Source organism: Propithecus coquereli, unplaced genomic scaffold (assembly GCF_000956105.1).
Source record: "Propithecus coquereli isolate 6110/MARCELLA unplaced genomic scaffold, Pcoq_1.0 Scaffold20, whole genome shotgun sequence".
In the NCBI taxonomy this organism is placed as follows: Eukaryota; Metazoa; Chordata; class Mammalia; order Primates; family Indriidae; genus Propithecus; species Propithecus coquereli.
In genome coordinates, this window is record NW_012144967.1 from 12,861,494 (window position 1) to 12,881,794 (window position 20,301).

Genomic DNA, 20,301 nt, shown 5'->3' on the forward strand with positions numbered 1-20,301 from the left:
GTGGCGCATGCCTGTAGTCCCAGCCACTTGGGAGGCTATTAAAAATTAGCCGGGCATGGTGGCGCATGCCTGTAGTCCCAGCCACTTGGGAGGCTGAGGCGGTAGGATCGCTTGAGCCCAGGAGCCTGAGGTTGCTGTGAGCTAGACTGACACCATGGCACTCCAGCCTGGGCAACAGAGTGAGACTCTGTCTCAAAATAAACAAACAAAAAACTAATTCAGATCCTGCTCCCTCCTAGGCACATGGTAGGATTGTACTTCCCTAGGCCCTCAGGTATGGGCATGTGACTTATTTTGACCACCAAAATGTGAGTTTAATGGGATGTGTCACTTTAAGAGCCAATACACAAGTACACAAGTAGAAGCACATGTTGAGGAGGATTTCCATCAGCCTGGAGCCCTGAGTAACTACAGTGAGAGAGAGAACACAATGGCCACATCACATAAGTAAGCAATACACCTTGTTGTTATAAGCGATTGGGATTGTGGAGTAATGTATTATCTATCTAGCCTACCTTGATTGACACAAAAATTAAGCCTGGCAAAGGGTTCTCAGTTAGGGATCAAGAAATTCTGCTTCTTATCTCAGAGTAGACAATCCACTTCTGCAATACAAGGGATAATAGCAAGAACAGTAGAATCAAATCTCAATCCCAGCCTTTTTAGGTCACCTACAAATCAGCAACCAAAGCAATATACAATTTATTTTATCTGCAACACCTCCAAGTAATAACAGTGATAATAAGCTTCACTTACTGCTATAACTTTGACAAATACTAGGTTTTATTGAAAAGGCTGGATATCAAACAGATAGTTCTAAAAGTCAAATTTTGCTGTTTTGTGTACACTATTATCCTAATTTCCTTAACCAGTAATAAGGAATGAATAAACATACCAAAGAGGTTCTCTGTACTTTCAGGCAGCAGGCGATCAATGAGATCGTGCACTAAAGCAGTGCAAAGTCAAGTAAGGAATGTGAGAATGTGTATCGTAGCATATATTAAGTGTAGTTTGCAGCAATCTTCACTTTTCTTTTTCTTTTCTTTTTTTAAACAAACTATGGCGATCTTAAAAATTTAAGAAATCATTATTGCTGGTCTCCATCAGTTGTTCTGAAGGAATAAGATCCTGACCTCTGAAAAATATTATGCAGCCAACACTAAGAATTGAAGATAACAGATGGAAAAGACAGTAATACTCCCTTATCTGTGGAGGACACATTCTAAGACCCCCAGTGAATATCTGAAACTGCAGATGGTACCAAACCTATTATATACTATATTTCTTCCTTTATATACATACTTAAGATAAATTTAATTTAGAAATTAGGCACAGTAAGAGATTAATAACTACTAATACAATAGAACACTTATAACAATATGCCAGCATCAGCCAGGCATGGTGGCTCATGCCTGTAATCCTAGCACTCTGGAAGGCCGCGGCAGGAGGATCCCTTGAGCTCAGAAGTTTGAGACCAGCCTGAGCAAGAGCAAGACTCGGTCTCTACTAAAAATAGAAAAAATTAGCCAGGCAATTAAAAATAGAAACAAAAAAATAAGCCAGCCATGGTGGAGAGTGACTGCAGTCCCAGCTACTTAGAAGGCTGAAGCAGGAGGATCGCTTGAGCCCAGGAGCTTGAGGTTGCTGTGAGCTAGGCTGTCGCCAGGGCACTCTAGCCCAGGCAACAGAGTGAGACTCTGTTTCAAAAAAAAAAAAGAGTAAAACAATATGCCAGCATCACTATTCTTGCATTTAGGGGCCATTAAGAAGTAAAAAAAGGTTACTTGAACACGAGCACTGTGATACCACAACGGTAGACCCGATAACTGAGACGGCTCCTCAGTGACTAACGCGTGTGTATAGCGTGGACACACGGGACAAGGGGATGATTCTCGTCCCAGAGGGGGACAGCGTAACATTTCGTCACATTACTCAGAAGAGCACACAATTTAAAACTTAAGAATTGCTTATGTCTGGCATTTTCCATTTAATATTTTGGACCGCAGTTGACTGTGGGTAACTGAAACTGCAGAAAGGGAAACTGCAGATAAAGGAAGACTATTGTATCTGGGCCTTTGAAGACATTATTAAACTGTTGTCTCAATCACCCTTTAACTCTGACCTAGAGTTGCCCTTTGTGTATGTTAGATAATAAATTTCCTTATTGCTGAAGCCAAAAAAAAAAATTCTGCCACAAAATTCTTACCTATCAAGCATCAACAGAGAAGGGGTAGGGATGTAATGGGACACAGGCTGGCCTTGGCTCCCTTGTTCTCTCTTACGCACATCCAGAGAAACAGAGGTAGCCAGGGATGGTCAGCTATCTTAACAGGCACCTTTCACAAGAACAAAACTCAAACAATATGTCTTATTCTTCCAGACCAAAACAGCTCCTCCTTCGTTATCAAAAACACACAAAAATTTGTGTCCGACCTCATTCTTCCCTCCATTCCTGAAGACTAGCAATCAGGACACCTGCTTCAGCGTCACGAGGGTGTGGAGGGCATTAATGAGCTTTGTTATCTATCACAAGCTCTGTTCCCAGAGGGATATCTGACAAATATAATTCATTATTGCTATTTATGATCTTTCCATCTTAGTGCTCACCAGTTCAATTTTGAACCCTCAGCATTTTCCCATCTCAGCAGCCTATACACAGCAGAGATTGTAAATTCCATATTGTAAGGTTTTCTCAGGCTCAGACCCACCCAGAAGCGTATGTTCCAACTATCTCGAGACATTTTAAAGATGAGTAGGGTAGGATTCTAACTCCTTGCATCACTGCTTGTCAAAAACCTCAGGAGGTACGAACCAGTCATTTCCTTAACACCATGTGAACAAGAAACAGTTTTATAAATGTAAGAGAAATTTGCAACGGTAGTAAAATACTTTATGGAACTTATTGGAAGGTAAGACATATGAGAAAGAGCAGCATTTTTATGGTCTTTTATTTCCTTTTAAAAGGCACATGCAATAAAATAGCTAGAACTGGAACTATTTTACTCCTCTAGCAGGCTTCCTCACAGATGCCAAAAAACAAAAATAAAAAGAAGAAGCAAAAAAAAAAAATCATGATTACCTCAGGAGATGGAAAAAAAGCTTTTGATACCTTTTAACGTCCTTTCATGATTAAAAACCTTTAGCCGCTAGGAAAAGAAAGGAAGGAACTTCCTTAATCTCATAAAGAATATTTACCAAAAAACCTACAGCAAATATTTTACTTCATTGTGACAGGATGAAAGCTCCCTTTGAAACCAGGAACAAGACCAGATGCCCACTGTCACCACTTCTATTGAATGCAACACTGGAGGTCCTTGTCAGCAGAGTAAGGCAAGAAAAAGACATAAAAGGTACCAGAGTTAGAAAGAAATGAGGAAAACGTTGACAGATAGAATATCAGAATTAACAAGAGTTTAATACAATCTCTGGTTTTAACATCAACATATAAAAATAAAACGATTTCTATATAGTAGCAATAAACAAATATATGTAAAATCTCTATGGGAAAAAATTATAAAAAATTAAATGTTCATTGAGAAATCTCAAAGAAGACCTAAAGAAATGGAGAGATATACCATACTATGGATAAAACTAGATATTGTAAAAATATAAATTCTCCTCAGATGTTCTATAGATTTGATGAAATTCCAATCAAAATCTCAACAGACTTGTGTGTGTATGGTGTGAGTAATTTTTAAGCTGACTCTAAATTGTGTACTAAAATAGAAAGGACCAAGAACAACGAAGCTACTCTTAAAGAAGAAGAAAGTGGGTGGATTTTCTCTCCAACAGTTATAAAACTTCTTAAGAAATTATCGTATGGCTGGGTGCAGTGGCTCACACCTGTAATCCTAGCACTTTGGGAGGCTGAGGCTGGAGAGTACCTTGAGACTAGGAATTTGAGAACAGCCTGGATAACACAGTCAGACTCCACCTCTACAAAAAAAATTTTTAAAATTAGGAGGCGTGGTCACACACACCTGTGTAGTCCTAGCTACACAGAAGGCTGACGGTGGGGGGAGCAAGACCCTGTCTCTAAAAAAAAAAAAAAAAAAGGGAAAAAAAAATACTATCATAATTAAGACAGTGCGGTGTGGAGGACTAGAAAAAGAGGACAGAGGCCGGGCGCGGTGGCTCACGCCTGTAATCCTAGCACTCTGGGAGGCCGGGGCGGGCGGATCGTTCTGAGCTCAGGAGTTCGAGACCAGCCTGAGCAAGAGCGAGACCCCGTCTCTACCGAAAAAAAATGGAAAGAAATTAATTGGACAGCTAAAAATATATGTAGAAAAAATTAGCCAGGCATGGTGGCGTGTGCCTGTGGTCCCAGCTACCCGGGAGACTGAGACAGTAGGATTGCTCGAGCCCAGGAGTTTGAGGTTGCTGTGAGTTAGGCTGACGCCACGGCACTCACCCCAGGCAAGAGAGTGAGACTCTGTCTCAAAAAAAAAAAAAAAAGAAAAAGAGGACAGAGTATAGAAATAGACCCATGGATTCTTAATTTATGACAAAGGTGGTGCTAAAGAACAGTAGGGAAAAGATCTTTGCAATCAATGGTGCTAGAAACCTTGGGTATCTATACTGGGGAAAAAGTGAAACTGGACCATACCATGTAAAAATATACTCCAGGTGAGTCACAGACTTAAAGCTTTTAAAAGATAATATAGAATAATATCTTCATAACCTCAGGGAAAGAAAGGATTTCTTGGATCTGAAAAACTCTAACCATAAAGGAAGGCTTCCCCTTCTTCTCTTTCCTAGAGGGTCCATCTGTGACCTAACAACTCTACTACTAAGAGAAACAGATGTTCCAAGAGAAATGTACAAAAATGTACAATAGCATACATTTTCAAGAATATTCATGGCAGTGTGTTTCATAATGGCCCCAAATTCAAAACAATCCAAATCCATTAGTCACGGAATGGATAAATAAATTCTGGTACATTCATATAATAGAATGTTATGCAGCAATGAAATCAGACAACCTAAGGCTACATGCACAAAAATGGATGATTCTTACAATAATACCAAGCAAAGAAGGTAAGACACAAAACAATGTACGTTATGATTCCGAAAGTCACCTTGGAAGTATACTCTGGGTTACTTAGACAATGAACTAGCTTGAACTGGGAGGGGGGCTCCCCCTTCTCCTAGTGAGAAGGGCTGTACCCAAACACAACTTCCTACAGGACCTAACTGTCTCTTCCAGTTGTATCATCCCACAGGCCCCCAAGTTATCAGGTGTTGGGCAGCAGGCATTTCCAGACAACTTCTATAAACAGCTGGCACTCAAATACAGACTTGCTGGTGTCCAAGCACTTTGTGTTTCTCTTTATTGGTAAGGATTCTCTCACAGTTGCAGGACAAAAAGAGAGCACTGGGGGAGGGGAGCAAGCAGGAGTTTACTCCAGCAGAGATCCGCCTTGACACACCCTCCGTGAGGACAATGGGAGGATAAGGGATCTGTGCCTTTTCTTCTCTTGCTTGGAAAATTCCCCTATTCCCAGTAAAGTATGTGTCTGAATCTATGCTCTGAGATGTTGAGAAATGTGTCTCCAGCCTGGTAAGCAGGTGGAAACTGCGAAGGAACCCACTTTGCATACCACGTGGAAACTCCAAAAGTAACAACTTATATTTCACAATAAAAAAAGTGTTTTAAAATAGTAACGGACCAGGCACGGTGGCTCATGCCCATAATCCCAGCACTCCGGGAGGCTGAGGTGGTAGGATCGCTTGACGCCAGGAGTTCAAGACCAGCCTGAGCAAAAGCAAGACCTGGTCTCTACTAAAATTAGCTGGGCATGGTGGCACATGCCTATAGTCCCAGCTACTCAGGAGGCTGAAGCAGGAGGATCACTTGAGCCCAGGAGTTTGAGGTTACATTGAGCTATGATGATGCCACTGCACTCTAGCCAGGGTGACAGAGTGAGATCCTGCCTCAAAAAAAAAAAAATTGTTGAATGAATGAATGGAAGCCTTAAAGCCCTGTGGAGGCCCCACCCTCCTAGAGACAGGGTTCCAAGGGTAGGATTATTCTCACTCATATCAACAGAGCAAGACTCTGTCTCAAAAAAAATAAAAATAAAAATTAATTAATTAATTAAATTTAATAATAACAATAAGGCCTATAAGGCCTCCATTCCCTTCCTGTTTTCAAGTTTCTTCAATAGAACTAATACTACTCTCTTTCCCCACTAAGTACAAAAGGGAACTAGACTTGAACTATGGCTATCCTTGAGAGAAATTACAAGACAGCAGCACCCTTAACAACTGACAAGCATAAAACATCTCTAAGTGCTTGCAAAGACAGGGTGCTAAGCGATCTCTGAAGTTTCTAAGATCCTCTCACATGAAAGGGAGGGTGACTCAACAGCATTAGTGAGCACTGGAAGGCTTGTGAGGCTGCCAAGGAGTCCCAAGTCAAGTATCTAAAGAAGGAATGGGGTTCCATAATTCTCCTGCACTAGGCTGCCGACGGAGCCACAGAGTCAAGCCAGATGCTGAGTGACAAAACTTTGCTTCATTCCAACGTCCAAACTTCAGAAAGCTCTCACTGCATGAGCCTGTAAAGGGGCATCTGCAAACCTTGGTAGTGAACTGAGACTGAAGATCCTACCCGAAAACAACAAGAAAGTCCTCTAGACGGCAATGCTATCAACAACAGATCTAAAATCTCCTGCCTCGTCATGATGAAAACCGACTAATAAAGGATCATGGCTCAGTAATTAGTAGTAGTTCTTTAAAATCCTATCTCCCTCCAAAGGCCATGGATCATAGTGAATCATCAGTTGAGGAAAAACCAGGTCCAGGTAAACTTAGGATACACCAACCTCCCCCGTAAATAGCAGTGGGGACAGCATGTGCCCAGTTGCATAAAATAAATACGGCAGTTCCTATATCCTTGCTTGCTAGCTCCCATGTTTGATACTGTATGAAGACACAGGCCATGTCATAGTTATGCTAGCAAAACAAATCTGAGAACGTGGACTTGGGACTACTTTAATTCTGCCTCTGATAGTCTGCTTTCCTACAGAGTATCGCCTGGCCTCGAATTACGTTACAGATGTCTTAGTCACTGTATTATTCTTTAGGAAAGATATTTATATAAATTTTACTAGCTATGTCAAAGTCCCTGTGTTACGATTATTTCGAAGCTTCACTGACACTGGCGTACGCCTAGGAAACTAATTGTATAATCAACATAGAACTATTTATCTCACCTTTGGTCAGGTAGCCAGTGATATCACTGTCTTATACCAAGACATCTGTCTGTAAATAGATGAACCATGATATAGGCCCCATATTAATCTTATGCATGTTAAAACTGTTAATAGATCTTAGCGGGAAAAAAAAAAAACAAACTATTAAACTTAAATTATTAAATAAAATAGGTTGTAGGACTACCTCACAGTAAAAAAACAAAAGAAAGAACATGAAGGTGTGGAGGTGGCTAGAGATGCCGTAGGTTCTTAGTTTTCCAGTAACCCTGGTTTGGGAGAGAATGTACCTTATCCATATGGAAGATCAAATCCAATTCACACACATTTTCAAAACACTTATCCAGAGTCTCCACAAAAACCTAGGAAACAAGGAGAAATAGATAAGAGAAATAGGAACATATTCACAGTTCATCAGTTCACATTTGAAGGTAAAGGGGCAGTCATGACACTATTTACCTTGTGGTAACTGACCCCCACAAAGCCCTACCTTTTATCCCAGCATTAGCTAATCACCCTACTCATCCCAATTCAGAAGGGACAATCTAGGACAGGAAAACCTTGTGTTTAGTATAGCAACACAACCAGCAGACACATGTGGCCCTTTCCCCCTTTATAAGATGCTAATTTACATAAAATATTAACAAAATACAACTACTTACAATATTATGTCCTTTATCCAAGTCACAATGTAAACAGATACAAAAAATTTTCATTATTAATGTTAACAGTTTTGTCTTGTTAATTTCAGTTAACATTAACTTCAAAACACCTTTCCATGAATCAACTTAATTTACACACTTAGAACTTTTTAACTTTTTAATAAAACAGAAAAGTGTATAAACAGTAACAGCACAGCTTAATGAATTTTCAGAATGAACATACCACATAACTACCATCTAGATATCTGTCCTTAACTTTTTAAGAGACAGGGGTCGTGCTATGTTGTCCAGACTGGAAAGCAATGGCTATTCACAGGCACAATTATAGGGAACTGCAGCCTCAAACTCCTGGCCTCAAGTGATCCTCCCAGCTCAGCCTCCCCAGCAGCTGGAACTACAGACGTGCACCACCACATCCAGCTAACTTCTTGATTTCTCCCTCAGAGAATGACCTCATTTCAATGATCTCATTGTCACAATGTCATCAGTTGTTCAGTGCTACACAAAAACAGGTCTTACTTGAGGACCACAAATGACAGGAACTGGGCACACCCTTCCCCTGTGGAACAAGATGGGTGTGCATAGGCAAACTGCCCTGTGGCAGTTGTGGGGGAAACAGATGTACTATCCATGAGGAACCGACGTACATTATTGGGATGGATCTTCTTCTGTCTCTTCTCTACGTAAGTAAATCATCGTTCCAGTCAGTGCTTGACTGCCACCTTGTGTTTTCCGTGGTGGCTCTGATACCAAGATGTCATGGGCAGAAGTGTTTGGATTCCTCCCCTGGGATTGGTAACCAGTGCATGGTATTCTGTTAGACACCAACCAGTTTGGAAAACCATTATATTTGACAGTATGTATTAAAGCTTTACGACTCAGCAGTTCTACTCTCAGATCCCTATCTTACAGAAATACATAGAAACATATGCCAAAAAACATACAATAATTTCGTAACAGTGCTAATCAGAAATCTTTACATTTTTAACAGCGGAGAATATTTCACTGTAAGGATAACATAGTTAAATATGGGTCTATTTTTAATCGCTGGGCTGGGTATGTGGTGAGCGCTTATACTCCTGTGGCCCAAGTCCCTCAGTTCTGGGAAATTTTTTCAAATTATTTTGTTGAGAATTTCTTCCCTTCCACATTCCTAATCAATCTTTCTGAAGCTGCTTATATTCGAGTAGTGAACCTCTTATTTTCTTTATTTTCGCTCCCATTTTCTCTGCCCACTCTGGGAGAGTCACTTAACTTGATCTTCCAATATGCAAATTGAGGTGCTTTTTATTTCTTTTCCTTTTTTTTTTTTTATTGACAGGGTCTCACTCTTCAGGTGGGATTTTGTTTGTTTCCTTTCTCTCAGGTTTTTTATTTCCAAGAAATTATTTTGTTCTGTGAGTGTTGTCTTATTTCTCTGTAGCTTAAGAATAGGATTTTTTGTTTGTTCTTTTACTGTTTTCCTTTCTTTGTATGGTGTCCATTTTTTCCAAGCTGCTTTTTATTGTTTGTTTATTTTGTCTCTTTCTTTCACATTAGGGGTTTTCCTCAGATGTCTGATAATCGTTGGTTTTTCATTCATAACAATGAAACAGTGATTGGAAGCTCTATGATCATGGCTACTTACTGCCCACTATCCCCCATCCCCTGCCACCAGTCTGTAAAATTTCTTTCCCCTTAGATTGGTCAGATTCCCCAGTGAAATATCACAATCTCCTGCTTGGAGAATAAAAGACCGGCTTCCAGAAATGAGGGAGCTGAGAGGGGAAAAGGGCTGCAAAGTTAGTACTTAGCAGTCAGAATGCAAACCTTCATTTAATCCCCCTGGCTTGCACTATTAATTATGCCTCGTGTCCCTCAAGCCAGAGACATTTTTTTTTTTTGAGACACAGTCTCGCTTTGCTGCCCAGGCTAGAGTGAGTGCTGTGGCGTCAGCCTAGCTCACAGCAACCTCAAACTCCTGGGCTCAAGCGATCCTTCTGCCTCAGCCTCCCGAGTAGGGGACTACAGGCATGCGCCACCATGCCCGGCTAATTTTTTCTATATATATATTTTTTTAGTTGTCCAGATCATTTCCTTCTATTTTTAGTAGAGACGGGGTCTCGCTCTTGCTCAGGCTGGTCTCGAACTACTGACCTTGAGCGATCCACCCGCCTCGGCCTCCCAGAGTGCTAGGATTACAGGCGTGAGCCACCGCGCCCGGCCCCAGAGACGTTTTCTTTCACCCTCTGCAGACTATACCTCTAGTCTTGTGCTGGGGAAAGCATAATACTCAGAGAACTGGCATTGGGAAAAGGACTCAGGGATCTAACTGGTTCTCAGACAGCTTTCCCTGTCTGTTCACATTCCACCCAAGGGAGACTCTCTGCTGCCGGCTCCGTGCCTTTGAGAGTTCTGTGGCGTGTATCAATGTGGCTGTCAGCCTTCTCTAGTGCTGGACTGGGATACAGCTTCCTTGGGCTTGCCAAGCCAATTACCAGGCATTCATATTCCTTCTTGCTTTCAAAAATTTTGTTACTATTGTCTCTTCACCTGTTCTCTCTGTCTTTGTGTGTGTCTGTATTTTTTTAAAAATTCACTTTCTGTAGTTTTAAAGGAAGAAAATGTATTTAGAAGTATGGAAGTCCCCAGTAGGATCTTTAAAAAGAAATTTGACAAAGTCTAAAGTTCTTACAGAATATAAAATGTGAAAGAATACTCTGCCAAGAAAATTTGGAAAAACAGTGATAATAAAGAATGACTTGCCTTTCTAGGTATCAGAATTTATTGCAAAGCTTTCGTAATTAAAATAGCATAATACTAAGATTGAAATAAAAATATGGAGCAGTGGGGCAGAATATAAATTACTGAAACATATGTTTATAAGGAAATGCAATTTTTGATAAAGGTGGTATTTTAAGTTGGTGAGGAAAAGATGAACTAATTGATAAATAATGTTGGGACAAACAGTTATCCTTTGGGGAAAAAATAAAGTTACCTATCTCAGTGCAGACCTAACAAAATTACAGATATTAATGAGCTAAATGTAGGAAAAAAGAAACTAAAAAAGCAATGGCAGATCCCCTGGGTGCCATCCAGGTCTCTGAAAGGAGTAATTTAGTCGGCATGTGGCAACTGCTACTGTTAAAAGCGGCAAGTGGAGGCTCCACCCTAGTGGGCTGGACTCCGTACCATGCACCCACAGCGCATGTGAGGACAGGTGGGGCGTATTTCGTACCAGCACTAAGCCAAGGGGCTGTTTTCATTAAAGATGGTTAACGAAATTAAGACAGGGTTCTCAGACAGGCCAGTGATACAGAACACGATGGGCTAGCCCAGAAAGGACATCTCTGGATAGAGGCAAGAAAAGAGAACAGTCACATATATCTGTTTTTCCTAAAGCCTTAAAACATTGTTATTCAAGATTTCGATCAAGGTCAAGAGAAAGAAAACAGAAGTCAGATAATGAAGGACAAAAACACGGGAGCTGGAGCAGAAGCAAAGAACACGCTAATGGGCAGAGAACGAACCAAAGACACTGCAGACTCAGATGGGAAAATATAATAACAAGCCTTCTTCATGATAAGGTAAGAATATGAATCTACAAACAAATCCTCCAAGAAATGTATGTCTGCGGAATATAATGACAACATTCTTCTGATAAAGGAAGAGAGAGATGAGATTCATCTGAAAATGGTGAGGACAGACACAAATGCAAAGAATGAAAGACATCAAGAAGCAGAAGTCACTCAAGATACAGATAAAGGTCTCGTGAAAGGCATCATCACAGTAGAACCAGGGAGCAGAAGATGTCTAAATCTAGAAGCAGAGAAGAAAAAATCATAACCTTGAAACAGGAAAAGAAAACCGCAGATCAGATCTTGCTTCCATTCAAGATCAAGACACTTGGGCCGCGCACAGTGGCTCACACCTGTAATCCTAACACTCTGGGAGGCCGAAGCGGGAGGATTGCTTAAGGTCAGGAGTCCAAGACCAGCCTGAGCAAAGGCGAGACCCTATTTCTACTAAAAATAGGAGAAAAACAAAAACAAAAACAAGATCAAGACGTAGGTCAGAAGAAGGAGTAGTACAAGGAGTAGAAGTCGAGGTAGAAAGACGAGCATTGAAAAACTAAGACTGAGTAGAAGTTTAAGCCAGATTTCCAGTCTACCTCCCTTGAGAGCAATGGATGCATGGGAAGCTTTAGCTAGGAGATTGGAAGGGGCAAAGAAATTACAACAGCAAGAAAAAAGAAATGGTTGGGGAAAAAAATAAGAAATAGCTGCAGTTACTAGAGTTTCTGTTATCAGTGTTGTTGCCCTTTTGGCATCCGGAATGCAATTAACTTCTCAGATACCTATGGCAGCTCAAATGGGAGCCCTGCAACCTACAGCTTTGACAGAGATCATTAGTAGCTGCGCCTAACTATTATGACACAACGGCTGGAAATCTGCATACAAGAGAAAACAAGGCAAGGCAAGAAAGACAGTGCACATCCATATTTCAGTGTGCTGAAATATGATAAAGTAAAAACAAGGACCAAAATGTCATATATAAGAAATTAATGGGTCTTAAGAGCGAAGATGGGCTGGCCACAGTGGCTCACACCTGTAATCCTCGCACTCTGGGAGGTTCAGGTGGGAGGATTGCTTGAGTTCAGGAGTTTGAGACCAGCCTGAGTAAGAGCAAGACCCCATTTCTACTAGGAAAAAGGCAGAAAAATTAGCTGGGCATTGTGGCGTGCACCTGTAGTCCCAGCTACTCAGGAAGCTGAGGCAGGAGGATCGCTTGAGCCCAGGAGTTTGAGGCTGCAGTGAGCTATGATGACTCCACTGTACTCCAGCTGGGGTGACAGTGTGAGACTCTGTCTCAAAAAAAAAAAAAAAAGAGTGAAGATGAAGCTGGATGTAGGTCAGTTGATAAACAAAGTTATTCAAGACTTTGAAAAAACAGGAAGAAGTACTGTATTTAGAAATCTACATGTTCAGTATGAAATGGCAAGACCACAAACTCACACACAAAGAAGAGTACAATTGGGTTTTACATCTTCAATGTGAGAAATGGATGCAGTTTTAAAAAGATCATACTTTTGAAGTTTGGGACCTTACGGACTTCTTGTTCCAATGTCAGGTCCTTGTTCATCAAATAGCTAATGTTCTAGCTTGTATGGGTGTTACACTGACTTTTTCCTCTCAATATTTTTATTACGGTAAAATTCACATAATGTAAGATTTACCATCTTAACCATTTTTAAGTGCATGATTCAGTGGAATTCAATACACTCATAATGTTGTACAACCATCACCACCATCCATGTCCATAACTCTTTTCATCTTGTAAAACTTGTAAAACTCTATATTCATTTGCCTTGATTTTAATTAATTAATTTTTATTTTTCTGAGACAGAGTCTCACTCTACTGCCCTGGGTAGAGCGCAGTGGCATCATCATAGCTCACAACTGCCTCAAACTCCTGGGCTTAAGAGATCCTCCTGCCTTAGCCTCCTGAGTAGCTGCTGGCTACAGGCGCATGCCACGACACCCGGCTAATTTTTCTATTTTTAGTAAAGAAGGGGTCTTGCTTTTGCTCAGGCTGGTTTTAAACTCCTGAACTCAAGTGATCCTCCTGCCTTGGCCTCCCAGAGTGCTATGATTACAGGCGTGAGCCACCGTGTCTGGCCTAACTTTTTAACTTATTGAAAAATAAGATTTTCCCATAAATATGTGATCAGTGATACAGGGGATAGTGGTATAATCACATTAAACTGACTTCCATTAAACTTCAAAGGACTACAGAAAGATAATATTTTTTAGTTCATGAATTCTACTTTGCAGACATATAAAAACTGCAGGAAGGATAAAAATTTCATATATGGATTTTTTGTTTCTGTTATCTTGTGTACTTTTGTATTTAACCTCATACAGTTACTTTCATCTCTTGAAACATGAAAGAAACATTATATAGATGTTCTTTAGAATTCTGGCCATTTGGTATATAATCCAACACAAATAAGCTGGGTGATGATGATAGTAAAAATGGTTTTCTCACACAAACAGACAAACAAGCAATGGCAAACCTATGGAGAACATTTATATACCTTGGGAGCTATAAGGAAAAAGATCAGCAGATGCATTGGTCTCCTAGACCAATGGACTAGGAGAAAATATTTGCAATAAATATTACAAAAAAAGGATTAATACCCATAAAGTTGGGAAAAAACTCAACACTAACAAATGATTAAAACGAATGAGTCATTACACAAGTGGACAAATGCTGTGGTTAGACATTTCCAACTACCAATGGCCAGTAAACACGAAACTATATGCAGCCCATTAATATTCAGGGCAGCTCTAGAGAAAACAATCAATCTCCATTTTTTTACCCATCAGATTGGCAAACATGAAAATATTCTTCATATTCAAAAGTCAGTGAGGTTATAGGGAAATAGGCACATTCTTATACTCCATTAGTAGCATTATCAAAACCAAAGCCTTTTTTGGGAGGCAATTTGGCAAAATCCATCAATTTAAAAAGCACACACCCTTTTTAAGGCAGCAATTCCAATTTTAGGAGTCTATCCTAAGGAAATTAACATACGTGCATATAGATGTATGTGAAAGGATGTTATTGAAGCATTGTTTGCAACAGCAAGAAATTGGGTAAAACCAATTATAGATGCCCACAAGTAGGATGGATATTGAATCAAAGATGATGATATAGCTGTATTATGGAAAACCATACACCATTAAAAAGAATGTATGCATGTGGAAAAGGCTCCAAGACTTATTATTAAGCGATAAAAAAGCAAATTGTAGAACTATGTATGTAGTGTGATTACTTTCTATTTAAAAAATTAAGTGATATATATGACGTGTGTGTGTGTATACACACATTAGAAGACTTTACTAGTGGTTACGTCTATAAAGAGGAGTGGTCTATGAGACAGAAAGGATGAATGCTAAGGGGGAGGACTCTCCTATTCCACTTAATAAACTTACTGTTTCAATCTTTTGTAGCAAGAATGTATTCATGTACTACTTGTGTTATTTTTAAAATCCAAAACTAAATATTTGAAATTTCAGAAATAAGCTTAAATTTATACAGAAATTTAAGTTAAACTTAGAGTAGCAAAATAATGGGAGACTGGATAATTTACAACTATTATTGGAGAAACTGGATAATGATATGGATAAAAAGTAACTCAGTTCCATATTTCAGCATATATCATCATAAATCTGATTTGTATACATTTTTAAAATTGGAAACAAATGGTTTAAAATTCTGTCCCAACAGTGACAGGACGATATACTTAAGACTAATGAAGAAGTAGAGGAGATAATCATAAAGCGGATAGTTTCAACTATACTGAAATGCAAATAATGAACAGTATAAATTAACAAATTAAGAATTAAAATGAAGGTTATGTAATGGTAAAGAAATATTTGTGAATATGATGATAAATAAAAGTGTAATATCCTTAATATCCTAAAAATTCAGAAAAACCATGAGATATTAGGATCTTTTGTGAATAAAAACAATAAAATTTTAATGTAAGATTTGAAAGAAGAAATGAATAAATGGAGGAAATGCTACTTTTAATTCATTTCTAATTATAAATCCAACAGGGACTTTTGGGACCTTTACAATTGTTCAGGAATATATATATCAAGATGAACAAATGGCTATAAGTATCAGAGAATATATTGGAAAAGAACTGCACCCAAGAGGTATAACTGGCCTTACTAGGTATGTGGACCTATATTAATACAACAGTGTGAAATTAAAGCACAAAGAAAAAAGTAACTCAGTGGAACAAAACGAAGAATAAAAACTAAATTCAACTATATACTAAATGTTTATTGAACCAATGTTTGGTGAGTGATTACTACCTGCTAGGCACATATCATTCTACTCTGGGGACGTCACAGTGAACAAGTCATGCTCTCATCCAGCTTATATTCTGGGTGTGTGAAGAACAAGAAGGCAAATAAACAAGATCTTTTCTGTTGTCATAAGTGCCCTGAAGGAAGTAAACAGGACGATGTGACAGGGAGTTACTTCAGACACAGTGCCAGGAAAGTCCTTCTGAGGATGAACATTTGAGCAGAGACTGAAAAGAAGTCAGCTATCTGAAGAGCTCAAGAGCGAAGGCACCTAGACAGAGCATTCCTGGGGACCAAACAAGTGTAAAGGCCCTAAGGCAAAAGGTACCTGTGTTTGAAGAACAGCAGACTGCAGCGAGGGTGAGAGATTACACAGTGAGGTCAGAGAGGCAAATCAGCCGGATCAGGACAGGCCTTACGGACTGTGATAGGGAGTTGGGGTTTTATTCAAAACTTTATACAACATACATTAAAGTCTCTTCAGCAAGGGGAGGTAAAAAGGATTATTTACATTTAATATCATAGTTTAGAAAAAAATTAGTTTGGAAAAAATAAGTTCATTTTACAATAAACTCAAAATACACAGAGAATTACTTTTTCATTGCTTATAAGGCAAACCATTATTTTATGTGCAAATAAAAAAAATGCTGTAAATTATAATTGTAAGATGTCATCTATTCTAATATACTCCTAATTTTACAGTTAATAAAGTGTGATAAAATGTGCATCTTAGAATAGATGAAATATGATATTATAAACCAGGATCAAGACTTCATTGGACAAGTGGTTCAATTATATTACAGAAGGCTGACATGGAAAAGAACATGTAATCCCACACATGGAAAATGCAGGCATGATTAATAAAAATTCAGACATATGTGATGTACTTCTGAATAGAAATTTAAATGACATGTTTCAGTGTTGGAGCTAGGAATGAACAAGCTCCAAGTACTGGAGGCATTATAAATTAATATAGACTTTCTGAATATCTATCTAGCAACATGCATCATAATTAGAAATATTAATTCTCTTGACCCAAGCATTGTTTTCAGCAGAGTGTGAATAGGCACAACAGCTTGTATAAAGACCTACACTAGCCTTATTCATTTTTAAAAAAAAAGGTAGCTGCGTGTGGTGGTGCACACCTGCAGACCTAACTATTTGGGAGACTGAGGCAGGAGGATGGCTCCAGCCCAGAAGTTTGAGGTTGCAGTGAGCTATGGTGACACGACTGCAATCTAGCCTGGGCAACAGAGCAAGACTGTTTCAAAAAAAGAAAAGAAAAATGGTAACAAAGTATCCAGTGCCTGTTCTCCTAGGTACTATGCTGTCTGGATCAGCAGAGAACACTCATTCAACCCCCACTGAAAGATTCTGCTTTGACCTACTCTTGACATACAAAGGCAGGTCGTGGCAAGCTCAGAAGCAGAAAATGTAATGTAGCATCCACGGTCTCACTAGACAGCCTAAGCCCAATGCCATAACAGTGGTGAGCAGAAGGTTTTTTGAAACTCACTCACATGACCTTGACCTCTGACCTCCCCAGAAGGAGCTCTTGTAAACTCTCACTAAAACCAGACCATGATGTAGAGACTCTGTTCAGCTTATCTTCTCTTGGGAGCCTTCATCTAAAAGTGGCAAATTACCCTTTCTTTATACAGCTAAGCTTATGCTTGTCACCCAGTTTTTCCAAACCAAGCAAAATATCATTTAGGGATATATGTCACATGGTAAAATTATAAAGAGAAGCATAGGAATCATCAACCCAAAAGTCTTACAAGGGTTGCCATGAGGGAGGGGGGTGGAATTGAAGAGAGGCACTTACGAGCTTTTAATGTACTAATAATGTTCTGTGTGACAGGTACATAGGTGTTCATTTTATTGGTATCTTTAAACCATATAAGCATGTTTTGTACATTTTTCTATATATATATTTCACAAAAATAATTTCAAAAATAATAATCTTACTAGGAGTCTGATTGGGTTTTTGGTAATTTTAGAATAATCTGGAAGTATTGACATTTTAATGTTTTCTCAACAAGAAAAGAGTATGTTATCACTTATTTCTTCTTTTTTCATATTTTTAGCAGACCTTTAAATCTTCATATAGATTTTTCACAATTTTACATTTATTCCTGGGTCTCTTATAATGAACCTTTTTGCTTTTGTGAATGGGTTGCTTTTAATATTACATTTCCAATTTATTATTGCTAAGGAAAAGCTACTAATTTTTAAATGTTAAACTTGTATCCAGCCATCTTACTGAACTCTATTATTAGTTCTAATTGTTTCTGGTTGATTTGGATTTTCTAGATAATCAGTTCATCTGCAACTATTATATATTCTGAAGCCTAGTAAAGCCAGTTCCCCATTACTGCTCTTTTTCCCTCAAAATATACTTTTGCATTTCTTGACCACTCATTTGTCCTGATAAATTTGCCTTTACAGAAGATGGCCTGATGATATTATACTTGGTTTCCCATTTGATGTATTGATTACTATCTCTAGAACTACTGTTATCTTTGCTTGACTCTTCCCAACAAGGGGAAAGCTTATAGCTTCATTTGTTCCAAGTATTTCTTTATGTTTTTCCTTTAAGATTTTAGTTTTATTGGAATCAATGCCAAGTATTCCATACTCGGCAATTGATAATTAATTAATTAATTTCCAAACACTATCCCTTATCACTACTATAAATGAGATTTTTTTTTTTTTTTTTTTTCAGACAAGTTTGTTTTATTGTATAGAGATGTTATTCCTTTTTGTAAGTTGATTTTGTATCCTGCAACTTTACATTGTCTTACCGTTTGAGATTTTCTTTCACCTGGTGTCAAGCACCAGGGTCTCACAACCAGAAATCTTACTATATTTGATCTGATAAAAATGGCTAATTTCTTTCTATTTATAGTAGAGATGAAGTCTCACTCTTGCTCAGCTGGTCTCGAACTCCTGAGCTCAAACAATCCGCCCGCCTCGGCCTCCCAGAGTGCTGGGATTACAGGTGTGAGCCACCACGCCCGGCCTTTTTTTTTTTTTTTGAGATAGGGTCTTGCTCTGTTGCCTGAGCTAGAGTGCAGTGGCGTCATCATAGCTCACTGTAGCCTTCAACTCCTGGGCTCCAGCGATCCTCCTGACTCAGCCTCCAAAATAGCTGGGAGGCCCACAGCTACAGGCCCACACCACCATGCCTGGCTAATTTTTCTATTTTTTGTAGAGACAGGGTCTCACTCTTACTCAGGCTGGTCTTGAACCCGTCTCAAGCAGTCCTCCTGCCTCGGCCTCCCAAAGTGCTACGATTACAGGTGTGAGCTACCATGCCTGGCCTATTACTGAAAATTTTTAAAAAATATTTTCTAGGTATATAATCAGACCACTTTACAGTGATAACTTATCTCTGTCTCTTCCTTGACTATGTTACTTCCTCATTTCTTTTTGTATCACTCATTACAAACGTTTGTTGAAATCAGAGTAAATGATAAGAGATACCACTGTTTTCATGAATGCCTATAGATTTCTTCCCTGAGATAACACTGGCTCTAGCTCTTGGTTTTAAAACTAAAATTGGTTCTTCAAGGAAAGTAAACTAGGTGACTGGGGGAAAAGGGAAAGGAGGATATTTTTCACTGTACAGGATGAGAATCCCAAACCCAAAAATCTAAAACATCATGCTCAAAGGAAATGCTCATTGAGCATTTCGAATTTTGAACTTTCAGATTTGCAATAAGTATAATGCAAATATATCAAAATCTGAAAAAGTCCGAAATGCAAAATACTTCTGGTCCCAAGCATTTTGGATAAGGGATATGCCTTTTGAATGTTGAGCCACAGAAATGTACAATTTCTTTTTTTTTTTTTGAGACATAGTCTCACTCTGTCACCTGGGCTAGAGTGCTGTGGCGTCAGCCTAGCTCACCTAGCAACCTCAACATCCCGGGCTCAAGCAATTTTCCTGCCTTGGCCTCCCGAGTAGCTAGGATTACAGGCCTACACCACCACGTCTGGCTAATTTTTCTATTTTTATTAGAGATGGGGTCTTTCTCTTGCTCAGGCTGGTCTCAAACTCCTGAGCTCAAGCAATCCTCCCACCTCAACCTCTCAGAGAGCTAGGATTATAGGCGTGAGCCACTGCGGCGCCCGGCCAAAATGTATCATTTCTTCAAAAAAATAAAGAGTTTACACTAAATAAATATATACTTTTAATCAAATATAAATGCTCCTTATTCCAATTTAAGAATATTTATCAGGAATATAATTTGGATAATAACTTCTCTAAGCAACCACTGATAAAATTATATTAGTTTTTCTTACTGCTATAATAGTAAAAATTTTTATTTGTTAAACAGACTTGCATTCTTGGGATAAATACTATTTGAACACAATGAATAATTCTTCTAGTATGCAGTATTCCCGATAAAGAAAGAATCTTAGGGCTAAAAAGAATATCCAGTATCTTTGTAGATCAAAAACATCCAAACACACAGAAGAGCCAAAATGCAACAAAATGCAAAACAAAAACCCTTAAAGCTTAAATAATTTGTTTAAGGGCACACTGCTTGTTAACAG

At 38.9% G+C, this 20,301-nt stretch overlaps 1 protein-coding gene across 1 annotated transcript in view; it reads right to left on the bottom strand.

Annotated features, from left to right (window-relative positions):
* The window catches only part of AP3S2 (adaptor-related protein complex 3, sigma 2 subunit), a 56,273-nt gene that overhangs the window by 28,513 nt on the left and 7,459 nt on the right, over nt 1-20,301 (bottom strand). Inside the window, exon 4 of the mRNA XM_012643761.1 lies at nt 7,505-7,576. Within this exon, the coding sequence (XP_012499215.1) occupies nt 7,505-7,576 (72 nt within the window). The remainder of the gene's footprint in view (nt 1-7,504; nt 7,577-20,301) is intronic.